This window comes from Phoxinus phoxinus (genome assembly GCF_949152265.1).
Source record: "Phoxinus phoxinus genome assembly, chromosome: 8".
NCBI classification, from domain to species: domain Eukaryota; kingdom Metazoa; phylum Chordata; class Actinopteri; order Cypriniformes; family Leuciscidae; genus Phoxinus; species Phoxinus phoxinus.
The window spans coordinates 36,053,257-36,071,789 of record NC_136883.1 but is presented as its reverse complement, the minus strand read 5'-3'; the positions used below and the strand labels follow the sequence as shown (position 1 = coordinate 36,071,789).

The window sequence follows — 18,533 nt, the reverse complement described above, 5'->3', positions numbered from 1 at the left end:
AGTTCACTTTGATACACATTGTTTATGAAATTATCAGAACAATAGATTTCTATGTTTTAAAAAGAAACAATTTTAGTAGTGTGTTGGGTCTGATGTAACACATCCGGGTCCTGAAGCAAACCAGTTGAAAACCACAGGTCTAAAATATTCTGTGCCATCTCTTTAAGAAATCCACTAAAGGGTAACAGTGATTTTGAGTCAAAAACTATAATTGCAGTCCTTTTAATGAAGCTATTTCGTGCCATTTTTCCATTGAGATGACTGACAGAAAAGTATGCATATTGCATTAGACTGAGAACAGCACAGGTGTTTCTGTGCTAAAGTGTGTGTCTGTGAGAGAAGCGGGTGGCTCGTGTGCTGTGTCACGTCTGTATTTACAGCAGAACACACACCAGACAGGACGAGGTGAGAGCGTGGCCATGTCCGCCTCCACAACAAGTCAAGAATCTTTTATGTAACTCTGATTTCTCAAATCAAACACTAGCGAGTGAAAGAATATCTGACTCTCTTGCCGAGAAGGAGCAGAATGAGTTAAATATAGGCAGAGGTTAAGTGTGCAGCTGAGAGAGACTGTGTGGGTTTGTTCGGAGAATATAGGAGGAAAAAGAACAGACTCACCTTCAACTTATATAAACATTACACAGTCACAGTGCTTCTTTCAAGGTAAGTTTGAGAGTTGACAAAAATGTGTTAGTTTGTCACACTTCTGCTTTACCAATTTCATTAAAGATACAATATGTATTTTTTTTTCGCAGCTAGGGGTCGCTAACCTACAATAACAAAGGCGTAGTTTGATGACGCAAAATTTCCTGCGGAATTATGAATCTTGTCGTCAAACTGATGGATCTAATAATGTTTATGGATGAGTGAATACATTGATGTTTTTATCATGACTGTATAAAGCAGCGCATGATTGCTAACGAGAGACAGATATCAGCGCCACACGCGAGTCCCGCGGATATAAAGGAATCAGGACATCATTCTACCGAACTACCGCAAGTGCTGAATTAATACTCACACAGGACAGTTTATTAGACGAATGAAACTTGTGAGGTAACGCAGCGCTGTCTCACTCGCTCTACACTATCTCACTAAACTGCATTTGAGTGTGTTAAAGTTATAATGTTATTCTATGTGTTAGTTTGTCTGTATGAGACTAGCAGTAAACTAGACCAACATTAGAATAACATACGGATCATATACTAACGTTTCATCATGTTGAGCTGTATAACATTGATTAGTTTTGTGTACATTTGCTCACCTGTCTAATAAAGTACATGTAAGAGCGGCGTCTCTGTCGAGTCGAAGTTAGTCGCGGACGCTAGCTCTCGGCATCTCGAAAACGCCACGCTGATATTGATCCTCGTTTTAGTTCTCCTTTTGTCCCAAAGTCTGCTTGCCACGGTCCATAATGTTTGAACGAAACAACAACAGCGTGCAGCTAGACGTTACACATTACGCAGTTGTCCACGTCTGTCGCCACGGTTACTACGGCAGTACGAGCGGAAACCAGGGGTAACGCAGATATTACGTCAATGACAGGCAACAAGTAAACAGGGAGTCCTGGACGGCCAATTATTTAAAATTGGAATTTCTCTGAAATTAAAAATCTTTGGGAACTTTTGGGATTTTGTAAGTACACAACTGCAGGAAATATATCACATTGTGCAAGTGATTTTTGGATATTTTATAAAAAAAAATCTTACATATTGTACCTTTAATTGTCATAAGCCAAAAGAAATCATCTTTGGGTGAATAACTGAAGATGAGAGTTGGAGTTGGTGGAGGTGGAGGTAAATGGAGAGCATCCGCCCAGCAAGCCGTCTCATATAAAGGTCAGCTTGCGATCTCCCATAATGCCACCAGTGCAGAACACGGGTGGTGCATCGCCAATGTTTGGGCAGCGCGCGCGCTCAGAGACAGATCCTGCCAAACCGCATTAGGGAAAGCAGCGGCACACCGACATCTTCACACGATTCTCCATGACACTGCAGAGCGGGTCAGACCAGAGAGTGTGTTATTAAAAACCAACACCGTTAAATATAAGCTCTTTAGTAATTTCTCTTGAGAAAAGCTGATTTATTGCCATTGGATTGAAATGTTCTTCAAAGAGTCTTTTATAACCCCTGGAAAGCTTTGGGCAGGACTGCAGACACCAGTGACTCAAACGCGTGTGTGTTTCAGCAGTGTTACGCCGTCACTCCTACTGCCACTTTGGCGGGTTGAATTTTATATATAACATATAGAATATGGTGCAAAGTTCATTTATTTCAGTAATTCAACTTAAAAGGTGAAACTAATATATTATATAGACGCATTACATGCAAAGTGAGATATTTCAAGCCTTAATTTGTTATAATTTGGATGATTGATGGCTTGAGGATTAGACCCTGGTTTGAAGGACCTTTTCAAGAAAGTCTTAAAATCGATCAAAGTGATTCTGCACACAGAGAAAATTCACACAGGGATTATTAAAGGGGTGGTTGACTATGATTTCACTTTTCTAACTTTAGTTAGTGTGTAATGTTGCTGTTTGATCATAAACAACATCTGCAAAGTTACAACACTCAAAGTTCAAAGCAAAGGGAGATGTTTGCTTTTACAGAAATCGCTTTTTAAGGACTACAACAAACGGCTGGTAGAGACTACACGACATTCCTCCCGGGTTAGTGACATCACCAACAATCAAATTTACATAAGCCCCGCCCCCGGAACACGATTTATAGATTATCATGACAGAATATGCTAATCAATGACTAGAAGATAACTACACATAAGCTTCATAAATTCATCAACTAACCATTCAGAAATGTCCTGTTCTTCTACATGTTGTCACTTCTTCTTGAGTCTCTCCATCATTGTCTGACTCCGGTTTGAACATAAAAGGCTAAAAGTTTTTGAAATGTTCAGTGCGTGTGTGTGTGTGTGTGTGTGTGTGTGTGTGAGGTAAAAGGACACGAGCTGTTGAAGCTCCGCCCCCTGTGCCGGGAGCAGCAGCTCATTTGCATTTAAAGGAACACACACAAAACGGTGTGTTTTTGCTCACCCTCAAAAAAGTGACAACTTTAACATGCTATATAAAAATATCTGTGGGGTATTTTGAGCTAAAACTTCACACACACACTCTGGGGACATCAGAGACTTATTTTACATCTTGTGAAAAGGGCATTATATCCGCCCTTTATTGTCAAGCACTGGGTTCCAACTTGTAAACAGCATCCAAGCTCTTATAGAATTGCTCTGAATTTTCTTGTACCGTGTGACCACTGTACCACCTGAGATTCATTGAGGCATTGATAGTTACCATAGAAAAGCATAATTATGAACATCAGTAGAATGTCACGTGTTGTCATCTCATAATTACAGTAATTACGGTGAGAACACAGTAATAGTTCAATAATCCTATGTTTCTCGAGACAGTCATGACTAGCTAGATCATTTTTCTTAATGATGGACAGTGGTTAAGCAGCAACCTATGCAACAGTGCCAATGGACAGTGGTTAAGCAAGCAACTTATGTCGCTGTACAGAAAACAATCCCCAATATGCCAGTGTATTATTGCTCCTGTTTAGATATGTGGGATGTACTGGAGCAATAGGTCTGTTTGAGCACAAAACGGATATTGGAAATTTCCTAATGTCCTGCAATCAAGGCTAATGAGAAGGGCGGAGATGAGAGTTATCGAACTCCCATATTTCTTTCAGACCTTCTCTCTTACTTCCTCTTCTTTTCTCAGGTTATTTGTTACTTGTTGCCATCTGCTCATTGATTGAATCGGAGAGATTCTGCCAGCTGGATGTAGTTGTAAAGGAAACTCAAGGTCTGCCTCTATAGTGTACACACACACACACACACACACACACACACACACACACACACACACACACACACACACACACACACACACACACACACACACACACACACACACACACACACACACACACACACACACACACACACACACCTGAGGAGGAATCCAACCCGCCTCAAAACGTCACTTTCCAGAGGCTCAGAAACGTTTATTTCTGTGAAGACCTCAGTGTTTCATCACTGTGAAAGTTTAGTTATTCTGCAGCTTTATCATGACGTCCCTCAGGCTGAGGTTAAATAGACAGGCTTGAAGTGCAGTTCAACAATCTGCTTTAGCGAGGGAAGAGTTTGATCCCTTTGCAGGTTTCTTAAAGGTCTGTACTAACCGTGATTTCATGAGGCAGTGCCGGATCTGGCAGCATCAGCTTGAAATGTTTTTGGGAATTGGGAGAAAATCCAGCAGAGAGTGCCATCTTCACAAGTTCAAGGGGTTTATCTGGTGATTTTGATTTGATTTCCAGTAAAGTTATCACAGTTGTGAGGTCTAGTTTGTGTGTTGATATAAATATGAATATGCAGGGCTCGACATTAAGGCTTGTCCGGGACAAGTGGATTTTTTTGTAGGACAAGTGGAAGAGAAAATTAGTTGTCCCACTGGACAAGTTAAATTTCAAACAAAATAAAATGCCATGTTATTTCACGTTAATGCACCTGGAGAGGAAGAGTAAAAGAGAGAGGAAGACCGCATACACTGCCCAAAGGATGATCTACTGAACAACCTGTTCAATTATAAATGCTGTGAGTTTGGTATTAAGCTCAAGGACGTGAAAACGAACTGCAAAGGCAAGGTTTTCTATTCAAATGTTTCTGCACTCTGATAAATACATGCAAAATGTGTTTACATGCTTCTGCCTGTCAGTCTCTGCTTGTGAAATGAGTTTGTCTGTGTGTGTGTGTGTGTGTGTGTGTGTGTGTGTGTGTGTGTGTGTGTGTGTGTGTGTGTGTGTGTGTGTGTGTGTGTGTGTGGAGGACTCTTATTGCTTAAAGCGCTGTCAGTCCTACCCATAAGTGACATGCTTGCTTCACACATCATATATGGGAGTTCATTTACTCCCTTGTGTTCACAGTTTGGCTCTTGCCATCAGCACAGTGCCTGTATGTTACTGACCCGCTGGCCTTCTTAAAATGACCTTGCCTCGTATCTGCATATGGAAACTCAGCTGAAGTTAAACAGTGTAGAAACGAAGGCCACATATGTAAATCAAATGACTGATAATGAAAGTTATGATTAAGAAAACCTAGATAGAAGTGACTGTAGAGTGGTTTTGCTTTGATAAGTGGGAGTAATAACTCTTATCCAATGAGAAATCACTTTTACTTTGAGTTTAGACTTCTGTAGAGACCAAACAATTTGTTTTAAAGCAAAATTAAAGGTATTAAAGTAGGGATGCACAATATATCAGCCACCATATCGGTATCGGCAGATATATATGTTCAGTTTTAATGCTATTGTTATAGGCCCAATGAGAAAATTTGGCCGATATATTAAAGCCGATAAATAATGGATTATTTCCTCCAGCTGAGACGCTTGAAATATGATTAAAATCAGTTCAAAAAGTAAAATACAGTAAATTATAATATGTAAATACATAATATTATAATATGAACATTATAATTATGTTCTTGGGACATGGTTTTTAATGGTAAGACGTTTTCGTAATCAGGCTCTCAAAAATCATAAAAAAATTTGGATTTAGATTTATCGGACAATATAGAGATTATCGGCTTTCGAATTAAAATTTTCATATCGGCGCATCCCTATATTGAAGGTGTAAATTAAGATCTTAGAGATTAATAGTCAATATAATACTAGTGAATGGGAGCCTCCAGAATTTAAAATGTAAAAAATCATAATAAAACAAACCAGCATCATAAAGTACCATAAAAGTGATCAATACGATAAGTCATCTAATAGCTTTGTGTAAGGAGTCAAGAGATAATGAGAGACATAGCAATATTTATTCATGAATCCGACTGATCCAGTTCTCAAGTTCAGTGGTTCGGCAATATTATCAGTGAATAACGTCTTAAAGGGGACATATCATGCTAAATCCACTTTTTTAGCCCTTAAATGAGTGTTTAGAAGTACAGAAAAGTTGAAGTGAGTCTCTTCAGGTGCTTCGTTGATATCTTTATATTCTGTTTTGGTCATATTTTGCAACCTGTTCCGCTTTTTCTATTCTCTATTACGTTTTTTGAACAATAACGTCACAGTATTTGCAGTGGAACTGCCAAATAAGGACATCGACTCCCAGCCCAACACTTCGAGCAATCCGCCATTTTTATTCATTATTTATTAATCAATGTCACATAGGTTATAACCGTAATTAAACTAAACTATACATGTTCCGACTCCATACAGCAGATATTCTCTGACTCTAGGCATTATTGTCCGAGTCGAAATGAACACCGTTACTGTGAGTTTCTGTTTTGATATTATCATCTTTCCGTGAGTTGAGATTGTTCACTGAGCGCGAGCTGGTTAGGCTCCGCCCCCTGTGCCGTGGACCAGCAGCTCATTAGCATTTAAAGGAGACACACTAAAACGGTGCGTTTTTCTGAGCCCCAAAAAGTGACGATTTAAACATGCTGTAAAAAATGATCTGTGGGGTACTTTGAGCTAAAACTTCACATACACACTCTGGGGACATCAGAGACTTATATTACATCAAGGGGCATAATAGGTGCCCTTTAAAATTCGATCTGTTCATCACCCAAAGCTAATGCCGTCAGAATATAGCAAACAAGTCATTTGGACTACAGTCATGATGCTTACATGATCATTTAATGCTGCGTCTTCATAATTTCTGTAATTGTGTTAAAAAGAGGAACGGTTCAAGTTATTTCCTTTTGTGTTCGATGGAAGAAAGTAAGTCACATGGGTTTCACTGGAGTCCAAATGCCATACATTACTACTTTGCTTTTTTAAATCCTCCTATTGGGACATCTCGAAATAGGAAGATGCTGATGTCAGCAGATTAAATATAGGACGGCTTCACTTGACCCCACACAACATCCCTCATTAAAACTCATGTAACAGCCTCAGAGGCGGAGATCATTCCCCAATATCCGGATGCTCCGTGAGCAATGTGCCGTAAACTCGGGGTCTTCTCCACTGGACGACCGCAGCATTACATCTGAGTCAGACAGCAGCTGCTATTTATACGCTCCGCTGGCTGAGCTTGTAACTTCTGTTCTGCTGGCCTGGATTTTCTCTGAATCTGCAGCTGTTGGAAGAAGGTAAATCGCCCCGCTGTATAGCACCGCTGGAGCCAAAAACAGCAGATCCATAATTCTGCTGGAGTGACACCATAATTAGCCTGATCACTCTTTAGGAAATATTGTGCCTTTTTCAAATGTCACACTTTTTTAGTACATTTTGGGGTTGAGTAAATGCAGATGAAACTCTAAAAAGGAGTTAAAAAAAACTTTTATTATATAGACTCATTACATCCAAAGTGAGATATTTCAAGCCTTTATTTGTTATAATTTTGATGATTATGGCTTACACGCTATAAAACATTTTTACAATATTCTAATTTTTAATTTGGGGTTTTCATAAGCTGTAATCCATAATCATCAAAATTATCACAAATAAAGGCTTGAAATATCTCACTTTGCATGTAATGAGTCTATATAATATATTAGTATCACCTTATAAGTTGAATTACTGAAATAAATGAACTTTTGCACCATATTCAAATTTTTCCAGTTTCATCTGTATATCTGCAATAGACATTAGCAGATGATTTTCACAGCATTTAGTTTATTATTAGTTTAATAATTCTGCATATGGATATTGCATGTTGAGTTATACGTAAAAACACGAATCAAGCACATTCCCGCCTCTGAAAGGTTATGCCATTACTTTAGGAAATATTGTGCCTTTTCCAAACGTCACACTTTTTAATACATTATGGGTTGCGTAAATATTTTGGTGGTGAGGTGGTCTAATCTTAGCCCTTTAGCCAAGCATTCACATGATGCATCTCATACCTTTTATACTACAGTTAAATCAGATCAAATGCATTCATATTATGAACAGCAGCTACGCTAATTATTTCCCATCTGCCTTTTTTGTTTTTATCTCGGGACGCCTGTCCCGAGATAACTCAAATAGAGTTCGTCAGCTCCAGTTATGTATCCAGCCTCTCATGGAGACTTCAGATGCCCCAACGCCTGTGATGAGACGACTCGACGCCTGTGAAGAGACGACCCAACGCCGGCGATATGTTATGCCCTAAATTTTATGATTAACTAACTGTATTTTTGTATGTATATTTTTTGAAAAGCATTTTCTGTAAAGCTGCTTTGAAACAATATGTATTGTGAAAAGCGCTATACAAATAAACTTGAATTGAATTGAATTTGAATTGGCTCCGCTCTCCTTCGTACTTCCGCTCAATTTTCATGTTCCTCTACGTCGTCTGGGTTTGCGGTATATTTGCGGGTTTTCTCCGGGCAATTTTTTACCGGTCCAATCAGCGAACAGAGGGAGTGTCTGAGAACGATGACGTTGAGGTCGTGTGCTAGTTTGAGTTGTAGTTTCGTCACGACCAAACGTTAGCGTTTGGCTTTGGCAGATCCAGAGTGGCTCTGGGCAGATCCAATAGTTTTAAACTTCAACAGAGTACAAGGAAGTTAACGCTTGTCATTCAGAGAGGCCAGACTCTCTGTACAAATGAAATGTACGAGAGTCTGATAGGACCAGGCTAATGAAATCTAGTGTTAAAGTAGATCAAGTTTTGTAGTCTGTATGTAACGGAGGCCAGCTATTAAAGAGCTGTGTGTGTAAACCTCACTCCCCTGATCTCGAGGCGCACTAGCAACTAACGCTAGAAGCTGTTGTCTTTAGCGTCCTTTTTAATTAGCCCACATCATATGTCGGAAACGCCATTTTTGAATCCCGTTCGGAGCGGTGTGAGAGGAACCGGAGGGGTTACTGGTAGATCACCACAGGAACTGAGAAAGTTACTATGCATTAGGGGGGTAACCTTTCTCACATATCACGATTCGAAACGCATCACGATACTGAACTCACAACACGATACTATTGCGATACTCCAAGACGCTGTAAAGGGTTAACAAAAAAATTACTGTTTATTAAAATGCTAAATTTGGTATTGGGGGTGCAAATGAATAGTCTTGGACTTGATGCTGGAAACCCAAAGCACAGGACAATAGAGACACCAGAATAACAATATTCATGATTCTGAAGCTGGAAATACCCAGATTGCATTATTATAAACATTATATTCAATATTATACTGTATATAGCAGTTTAATGTACTGACACTAAAATTCAGTTTTTCGAACAGTCATTTTTATTTTGGGTGCACGATACATATTTTTGCATTGCAATATTGTGACATGATATATTGTTACACCCGTCTTATGCATGTGACCTTTATCCGTCCATCCATCCAGTGTCCAAACCTCTATCTTTATTAGGGTCATTTACTTTTAGCACCAGGGAAACAGAGAGGAGAAAATCTATATATACGAGCAAATTTTATTTGTTAACAAAATATGTATGTTTTTCACAAGCTCTGTTATATTGCTACAGTCTTTCCTTAATAGTTGACAGTGGGCAAAGCATCAACAATATGCTTATTACATAAATATTTAGCTTTCCAATTTATTTTCAAGATTTTGATTTTAATTTAAGATGGAGATGTTGACATTTTAGGGCTGTGATTTTAAGCAATTATTTAATTAATCTACATTTTTGGTGACAAGTCCTATAAGGTAATTTGTGATAAACAATATTTTTAAATTAAAATATTGTTTATTAAATATAATATCTTTTTTAACTTGAAATTGTAAGCATGTATTGCAATATAATTTCTATTAATGTCAAAATCTGCTTTAGTTTGAGCTCAATATGGCACAACTGTGTAGTTACTTGCAGCATTATTTCGTTCACATTTGGCAACCCATAATCTGTACGGGTTCAGATGAAAATCTTAATGGTTGAAAAAGAATAGGCATGTTCAGTAGAGCCTCGAGGAGGACGATTCTGACAATACAGAAAACACACATGAGCAGGTTTTCTCTTTTTGCTCTCAAGAGGATAATCAAACGGTCATTAAATGAGAATTAACTGCTAATATCACATTTTTTTCTTTCCTTTTCCTTCACAGGCACTTGGGTGACATTTGGAGGCCAGATTTCAGATGAAGTAAGTGAGAATTGTTCTGTTTTCTGTACTGACGCTGACACTTACCTGAAGCTATGAACGTATCCCAATCAGAGCGTAGTGAAAATCACAGCAAGAGTGACGCGAACAGCCTGCAGATGGCAAATACACACAACACCCTGACATTTTGTTCTAGAAATTGTGTAAAACATACAAGCACACAGACAAGGATGTCGTGGAAGGGACAGTCGCGTCAACCTAGAGGACAAGTGAGGATGATAATTTGTTTCTGAGGGCATTTAAGTTTATATAAAACATCCTTCTGCCTCAGTGGAAGGGTTAAAATGTCCTCAGTCTCTCTTCCTTTCTGTGCTGGTTGTCAAGAGATAGAGCATGAAATGTTGGAATCCGTCCTAATCATGCACACACACACACACACACACACACACACACTTGTGGCCAGCGGAATGACTCAGCGTCCCGTCAGCAGCTGAGTGGATCTGACTGGACCTCCAGCGTAGAGTGACAGGGCGGTTTGTTTCTCTGCCGTCGTAAGGGATTTGCTTTCTCTGAGGCATTGGGGGTGTCAGAGGGCAACGTCTGAATCAGGACTTTATGTTCGCACTTTGTGTGAGTAACAGTCTCGGAGTGTGTGGAAGTAGTAGGAGGAGGATTAAAGGAAGTGTTAAGAGACTTCTGTTAAATAAACTAGAGTTGACGTTGTATGAAATGTGAGGCTACAGAGTGTGAAGTTGCTCTTCTCTCAGTTCCTCTTGTACTCGCTTAATTTGATTACTTCAAACTGAAAGAATATGACATGCCACTGATCATCCAAAGCATTACGTTGTTGCGGCAGGAGATTGAATAGATGAAATGTGGCTTGAAAATCTAGAAAGCAATTGACCCTTCGCATTGAGTTTGATTGACAGGTGATCTGACCAATCATACTTCGCCATCCGCCATTTTGTCCGACAAAGCAGTCAGGAGAGTTAGTAGATTAACGTGGGAGGATTTGAACTTGAGAAGCGGAGTGTACTGACGCCTTTCCGCGATTAAAACCACATTCCTTCAATATTAGTACAATATTACTTCACCACATGCGTGACGTCATAAACCAAGGTGGTTGAATGACCACTTTGCGACAATATGGTTTCGGGAAACAGTTGTGACTAGCTTGATTTCTCCAACGATGCATCGCACTATTGTAGTGAAGCAGCGAGTTGCGCAGTTGTACGGGAAACGTTGATTGTTTGCTGTAAGCTAGTCCTGCAGTTCCTCTGAACCCCTCCACCTCCCCAGCTCCATAGATCTGATACAGGATTCATCAGTTCATCAGGATTCATCCTGTCTAAGCAGCAGGAGCAAATCTTACATGCTCACAGCAGTGTGTCTGTGTATCTGAGAAACAATAAAATGTATTAATATATGCAAATTAAAAAAATTCAAAATACTAAATTCAATACTACCTAAATGCTAAGAATTGACCGTTCGCAAAGACCCGCCCCCCTTAGTTACTGTCGCTATGCCTGACAAGCTACGCCGCTCTCACGCCACACTATGTTCTCACGCAATGAAAAATACATCGGAGCAGAGAGGAGACTGACAACACACTGACAGACAGGACAGACCAGGTTACTTTTCGGTTACTTTTGATATTAAACGTATTAAAGTCTCACCTTTCAAATTTGATCATTTTTTAAAAGAAATTTAAACAATAAATACCTTTTTGTGGCTCTTTAATGTGTGTGACAGATCGCTGTGTCGCCTCAGTTAAAGCCGCTCGTGAACCGATCATCTCTTCCTTCTAGTTCATTTATAGCATCAAATAAACATGAATGAACATCAGAAGGAATGTGGTTTTAACCGCGGAAAGACGTCGACACTCCGCTTCTCAAGTTCAAATCCTCCCATGTTAATCTACTAACTCTCCTACTAAATGGCGGATGGCGAAATATGATTGGTCAGAATACCTGTCAATTAAGCTCCCTGCGAAGGGTCAATTGTATTGTAGTTGCGAGTAGCTACAATTAGTCGTAGTAGTGCAATTAGTAGTCCTATGCAATTATTCTTGCCTCACTGCCGCAAAGTGTCCTCCTTTATAGTGTTATGGAAATGGCCACCCTATTGGCTAACGATGCTTTTGGGAAACGCACCCCAGACTATTTAAATGTTGAGCCAGCAATCTCATTGGCTGCAATCTCAGCAGAGGGCCAATCAGCTTGTGCCATGTAGTAATGATGTCATTGTTTGTAGATTTCATTAAGAACCTATCAGCCCTCTAGAGTTTCATAACTGACTTGGATATTACTATATTTCAGATGCATTTTTTCTATTATTCATATACCAAAAGCATTATTTTGACTAGTTCTAGTGCATTATTTTAACTAGTTTTCACGTATGAAGTCATAAGTGCACAGACTTAGAAATAAGAGCTAAGAATATCACAACCCTTAAAAAAACAGCAAAATCCATTTACATTAGCGCTCTCACTGTTATATGAACACGTGCACTGATGATTGAGGTGAATATCTCTCCTCTCTTCTGTGCTTCATTTAAAACTGCTTTAATTCCTGTAATGGTCGTCTGCTTTTGTCTCGTTTTTATGCTGATTCATTGATGTGATTTAGGCCTGAGGGAGAGCATGAGACTCGAATAAGCACACACTTATGCGCATATATTCACACAAACTCAATCACCTGCACACACACTCTCACCCCGCAGATCCACTGCACAACATAACACACACTGATCGAGATGTTATTGATGACTGAGTGAATGCGACCGACGATGGTCTGCAGCCGCTGTCACACTTCCCGAAAACACTAAATCATTGACAGGATTTCTTTAATTGCTTAAAACTAAACACAGTCACACCTGAACGACTCCGACTGGCTCACGGCTTTAGTGTTCTAGTGACACACACACGGTTTGAAAAGGCCATGTGTAATATTCTCATACGTGGAATGATTGGCCTGGTCCTGATTTAATTTGCAATAGCACTAAACATCTTCTGTTCATAGGTGAATATGGACTGGAAAATATATAATGAAAGAAATATTTCTATTCAGTTTTATAAATATATATATATATAAAAATATAAGTTTTTAAAAAGGTGATTTATTGCATTCAACGTTTTTAAAAACATTTTATTACTACACTTTATTAAATTATTATACACTACTGTGATAGCTCAGAAGGGCATGACCCCTCTATCTCTAATTGTGTGTGTGTGTGTGTGTGTGTGTCTGTCTCTTTGTGTACGTGTGTGTGTGTGTGTCTGTCTCTTTGTGTACGTGTGTGTGTATGTCTGTCTCTTTGTGTACGTGTGTGTGTCTCTGTCTCTGTGTACGTGTGTGTGTGTGTGGCTCTGTCTCTTTGTGTACGTGTGTGTGTGTGTGTCTGTCTCTTTGTGTATGTGTGTGTGTCTCTGTGTACGTGTGTGTGTGTGTGGCTCTGTCTCTTTGTGTACGTGTGTGTGTGTGTCTGTCTCTTTGTGTACGTGTGTGTGTCTCTGTCTCTGTGTACGTGTGTGTGTGTGTGGCTCTGTCTCTTTGTGTACGTGTGTGTGTGTATGTCTGTCTCTTTGTGTACGTGTCTCTGTCTCTGTGTACGTGTGTGTGTGTGTGGCTCTGTCTCTTTGTGTACGTGTGTGTGTGTGTGTCTCTGTCTCTTTTGTTTACGTGTGTGTGTGTGTGTGTCTCTGTGTACGTGTGCGTGCATGCATGTGTGTGTCTGTCTCTTTGTGTACGTGTGTCTGTCTCTGTCTCTTTGTGTACGTGCGTGTGTGTGTGTCTGTTTCTTTGTGTACGTGTGTGTCTGTCTCTTTGTGTACGTGCGTGTGTGTGTGTCTTTGTCTCTTTGTGTACATGCGTGTGTGTGTGTCTCTGTCTCTTTGTGTACGTGTGTGTCTGTCTCTTTGTGTACGTGTGTGTGTCTCTGTCTCTTTATGTACGTGTGTGTCTGTTTCTTTGTGTACGTGTGTGTGTCTGTTTCTTTGTGTACGTGCGTGTGTCTGTCTCTGTGTGTGTGTCTGTCTCTTTGTGTATGTGTGTGTGTGTCTCTGTCTCTTTGTGTGTGTGTGTGTGTGTGTCTGTCTCTTTGTGTACGTGTGTGTGTGTGTGTGTGTGTGTCTCTGTCTCTTTGTGTACGTGTGTGTGTCTCTGTCTCTTTGTGTACGTGTGTGTGTCTCTGTCTCTTTGTGTGTGTGTGTGTCTTCTAGGTGGCGGAGCAGCTGATGACTATAGCGTATGAGAGTGGGGTGAACCTCTTTGACACCGCAGAGGTGTATGCTGCTGGAAAGTGAGTATGACTCAGCATCAACAAGATTACCCATAATTCACTTTACTCCATGAGTCATTAGTAACATCTCTGTCTTTTACAGAGCTGAAGTCATACTGGGAAACATCATCAGAAAGAAGGGCTGGAGGTACGGCTGATTTGTATGTCAAGCACGTCTGTGTGTAGCTGTGATACACGATAGAGGAGGGACAAATGAAAAGTGGAACTGGAGCTGTAGTTGTCGGTTACGTCTCATTACTCACACACACTTTTAACAGGGACTTTGATCTCTAGGATTCTGCTCAGTTTCACTTAATCGATGCCAGCAGTCGAGAGCATCTAAGTGAGGGTTGTGTTTGAAATTTACTGATTTGTCACTTTAAGTGAGATTCATTATTCGCTGCAAGATTCACAGCACTTTCCACAGTAGTAGTGGGGGAAAGTTGTTACAGATGAAAAGATGAGAACAGGGTACGTGCATACTGCTTATTTCATTGTATTGTACTGCGAATACACACTAAACACTGCCTGATAACTGTATGCGCTTTTCCCTACGGTTTGAGGAGGTGTGCAACTTGTGTTTTCAATCATTTCAATAGTTTAGGGTCAGTAAGGAGTTTTTAAAAGAATTGTATACTTTCAGAAAGGACATCAAATTGATCAAAAGTAATAGTAAAAACATTTTTACATTAATCCAAAACATTTCTATTTCAAATAAATGCTGTTTATTTTACTTTTCAAACAATTCAAAAAAGTATCCCATTAAAATATATTTAAACAGAAAACTTTTTTTTAAAAATGCAATAATATATCACTATATATTTATATATATTTTTTTTTACTATTTTGAAAAAATAAATGCAGCCTTTGTGAGTATAAGAGACTTATTTCAAAGACATTTAAAAAAGATCTTACTGACTCCAGACTTTTGAACTGTAGTGTACATGAAGAGCACTAAGTTAACGGGTGGCATCCAGTTACCATCTCAGAAATAAAAAAGTAATTTTGGGTTTTTAATACAGTTTTGCATTACAGTGTCTTACTACTTGACAGATTATAGTGTTGTTCCCAAGATTACACACACACACACTCTCTCTCTCTCTCTCTCTCTCTCTCTCTCTCTCTCTCTCTCTCTCTCTCTCTCTCTCACACACATCTCATCAGACTGATCTGTAATGTTCAGATTCCCACAACTAATTTAATCTGGCCCCTTTTATAAGCTTCAGGATCCATAACCACGCTGTAATGCTGCTAGATGTCCTTGTCCCACCGCAGTGACCACACATGCACATCATCAGCCAGTGTCTGTATATTCATGACCCCCAATCAAAATCCATCAACACATCTGGACTGATCTTGTCTGTAAATGTTTAATGGATGCACATTAAAGATGAAGTGACCCCTGGGATCCGTATACTGTTGAGTGTCCCTCTCTTCTGTCTTTCATTACTTTACTTTCAGTTCATTCTCTCTTTCTCCTTCTCTCTCCCATATTCGAATACCCGTCCCATTCCCCACTTTCATCATAACACAATTTCCTCCCTTTTCTTTCATTCTCTTTCCTTTTTTCTCACTCCTTCCATAGAAATGGTGTGAAGTTCACATATTTTTACACCAGCTGTTTGTTTTCTACAGTGACAATTGGGTGTGAAATGCGAAGTCATTGAAGTCACTTATAATACGACACTGTCCTAATATGTGTTAAATTTCACAGCCTCAACTTTCTTCTTTAAACTGTATCTTAATTATTTTGTAAGGCCACACTTAAGAGGGCAGCTCTCAGCTGTGAATGTAGGACTCAGCGAGAGTTCACACCAGTGAAATCTCATTTACACCATTTACAATGCAGAGAGCGAGTCTACCTTTTATCAAGGACGGGCACTACACACACACTGTTATCCTGCGTTCACACCGAACGCGAATTGAGACGCTTGAACATTTACTCGATCCAAAATCCAAATCCAAAGCGAATTGGACTCACATATAAAGCGAGCGTTTGAAGTGTTCGAGACGAAATTAGACCCTGAGTCACTAACTTTTTCAAATGGCAGGTTTTCCACGTTATTCTATACGATAAAATTATTAAATCATACATTATTAGTAGTCCTATTATTCAAATGACATGGTAAACAATCCCATATTTGGAGTTTTTCTTCATCTCATTCAGATATGTATGACTGCAAGTGTTCAATGTCACATTCATAGTTAACATAGCTGAACAATGTCATTCCTTCTTTGATGTCCTGAATAATTCAATAGCTCTGTGCCATTTCTTTGTTTAGGTTATTAGTGTAAAATAATCTGTAATTTAATCTGACAACACGCTGACAGACAGGACAGACCAGCTTACTTTACGGTTACTTTTGATATTAAACGTATTAAACAAAGTCTCACCTTTCAAATTTGATCATTTTTTAAAAGAAATTTAAACAATAAATACCGTTTTGTGGCTCTTTAATGTGTGTGACAGATCATTGTAGAGCCTCAGTTAAAGCCGCTCGTGAACCGATCATCTCTTCCTTCTAGTTCATTTATAGCATCAAATAAACATGAATGAACATCAGAAGGAATGTTGTTTTAACCGCGGAAAGGCGTCAGTACACTCCGCTTCTCAAGCTCAAATCCTCCCATGTTAATCTACTAACTCTCCTGACTGCTTTGTCGGACAAAATGCCGGATGGCGAAGCATGATTGGTCAGATTACCTGTCAATCAAGCTCCCTGTGAAGGGTCAATTCGCCTCTTTCGCGCCGCAGGACCTCCAGACGTCTTTACATTGACTTAACATGGAAATTACTCGCTCCAGACACTCAATTCGCGTTCGGTGTGAACGCAGCATTAGAGAGCTACATATTGCAATTTATCTGTTCAATAAAACACATTATTCACCTGTTGAGTTATAAAAACACCATCTCTGCGTCGCTTTTACAACATTTCAAATCCCTCAGTTCTCGCCATCTCTGAAAAACCAAACCAATGTTGGTTCTTGTTTTATTACGAGCTCTGTCTCGCTCTCTTTTCTCCAGCAGACTCTCCTCTGTTCAGAGTTTATTTAAAACGGTTTGTTTACTGATGGTTTCATTGATTTATCATTTTCCCCTCGAGTGAAATTTATTTTGGAACATTTATGTGCATATTTAACTCACTTTTCCCTCTCTCTTTCCTCCTTTTCTTAAGGCGATCCAGTCTGGTTATTACCACGAAGCTCTACTGGGGTGGAAAGTGAGTAAACTGTCAGTGTGCTCGTACAGTATGTCCCTTCCTAGCATGAGGACTTTTATTTCATAACTCACGCTGTTGCACACTCTAAAGGGCAGCACACTTAACGCCGACATCCGTAGATTCCCACATTTCATAAATGCAATTATAGACCTCCGTTCAGGGCAAGCGCTGACCCAGTGTTTCCTCAATGAGAAGTATTCTGGGAGTCAGTGAGCAGAAGTGCAGCTGCGGAGCTCGATAAGACTAAAGAAAAGGCCTGTCCCATTTCCCCACAAATCCTCTCTCATGAATAATAATTAGCATTTAAATATGCCACTTGAAAAGTGAACATTTGCAAAAGTCCCAGTCTTCATGTCACATGTCTCATATGTTAGACTGAACTAAACTCTTTGTCTTTGTTATGTACGATTGTCTTTGCGTGTCTCCTTTTCTTTTGCCACAGAGCCGAGACCGAACGAGGCCTTTCTAGGAAACACATTATTGAAGGTGAAGTACACTTTCTCTTTCTTAAATCCTCTCTCTGTGTGATCACAGCTTGTGTGTGTGTGTGTGTGTGTGCGTGTGTGAGTGTGATGGGGCATTGATTGAGTGGTTTTACTGTTAGTGTCGCTCTGGCGGGCAGAACAGATCGCAGGACTAAAGAGGACGGAGCCAGACACACACACACGAGAGTGACTCGCCAAACGGCATCAGTCACTGAACACACTTTGCACAGAATCAAGCCGAGAATGAACGCCCAATCGCCCATGCATCTGACTTTTTCTTGACTGAACCTCATCTGACACTAACAGACACCTTGACTTTCAGTTCATTTCAGAATTTCTTGTGGGTATTCGCTATTCTTTTAATATTACAGTATTAACTACTGCCCTGAAAACGACTTATGTTGTAATTCATACAGTAGATACTATCAGTAGGTTCAGAGTTACCTTTGGTGTGAAAGTACAGGAAATAATACACACCCTGGCCTAGATATTCAGGGTTACATGGTGGATGAATGATTGGTTGTGTGTGCTGTTCTG

The 18,533-nt window shown here is 39.6% G+C and overlaps 1 protein-coding gene across 4 annotated transcripts in view; it reads left to right on the top strand.

The window, feature by feature from the left end:
* The window catches only part of kcnab1a (potassium voltage-gated channel subfamily A regulatory beta subunit 1a), a 146,908-nt gene that overhangs the window by 112,741 nt on the left and 15,634 nt on the right, over nt 1–18,533 (top strand). For all 4 annotated transcript variants that reach the window (XM_079621619.1, XM_079621620.1, XM_079621621.1 and 1 more), the window contains 5 exons: nt 10,017–10,054; nt 14,232–14,311; nt 14,394–14,438; nt 17,467–17,511; nt 17,954–17,997. In XM_079621619.1, coding sequence (XP_079477745.1) covers nt 10,017–10,054; nt 14,232–14,311; nt 14,394–14,438; nt 17,467–17,511; nt 17,954–17,997 — 252 coding nt within the window. The remainder of the gene's footprint in view (nt 1–10,016; nt 10,055–14,231; nt 14,312–14,393; nt 14,439–17,466; nt 17,512–17,953; nt 17,998–18,533) is intronic.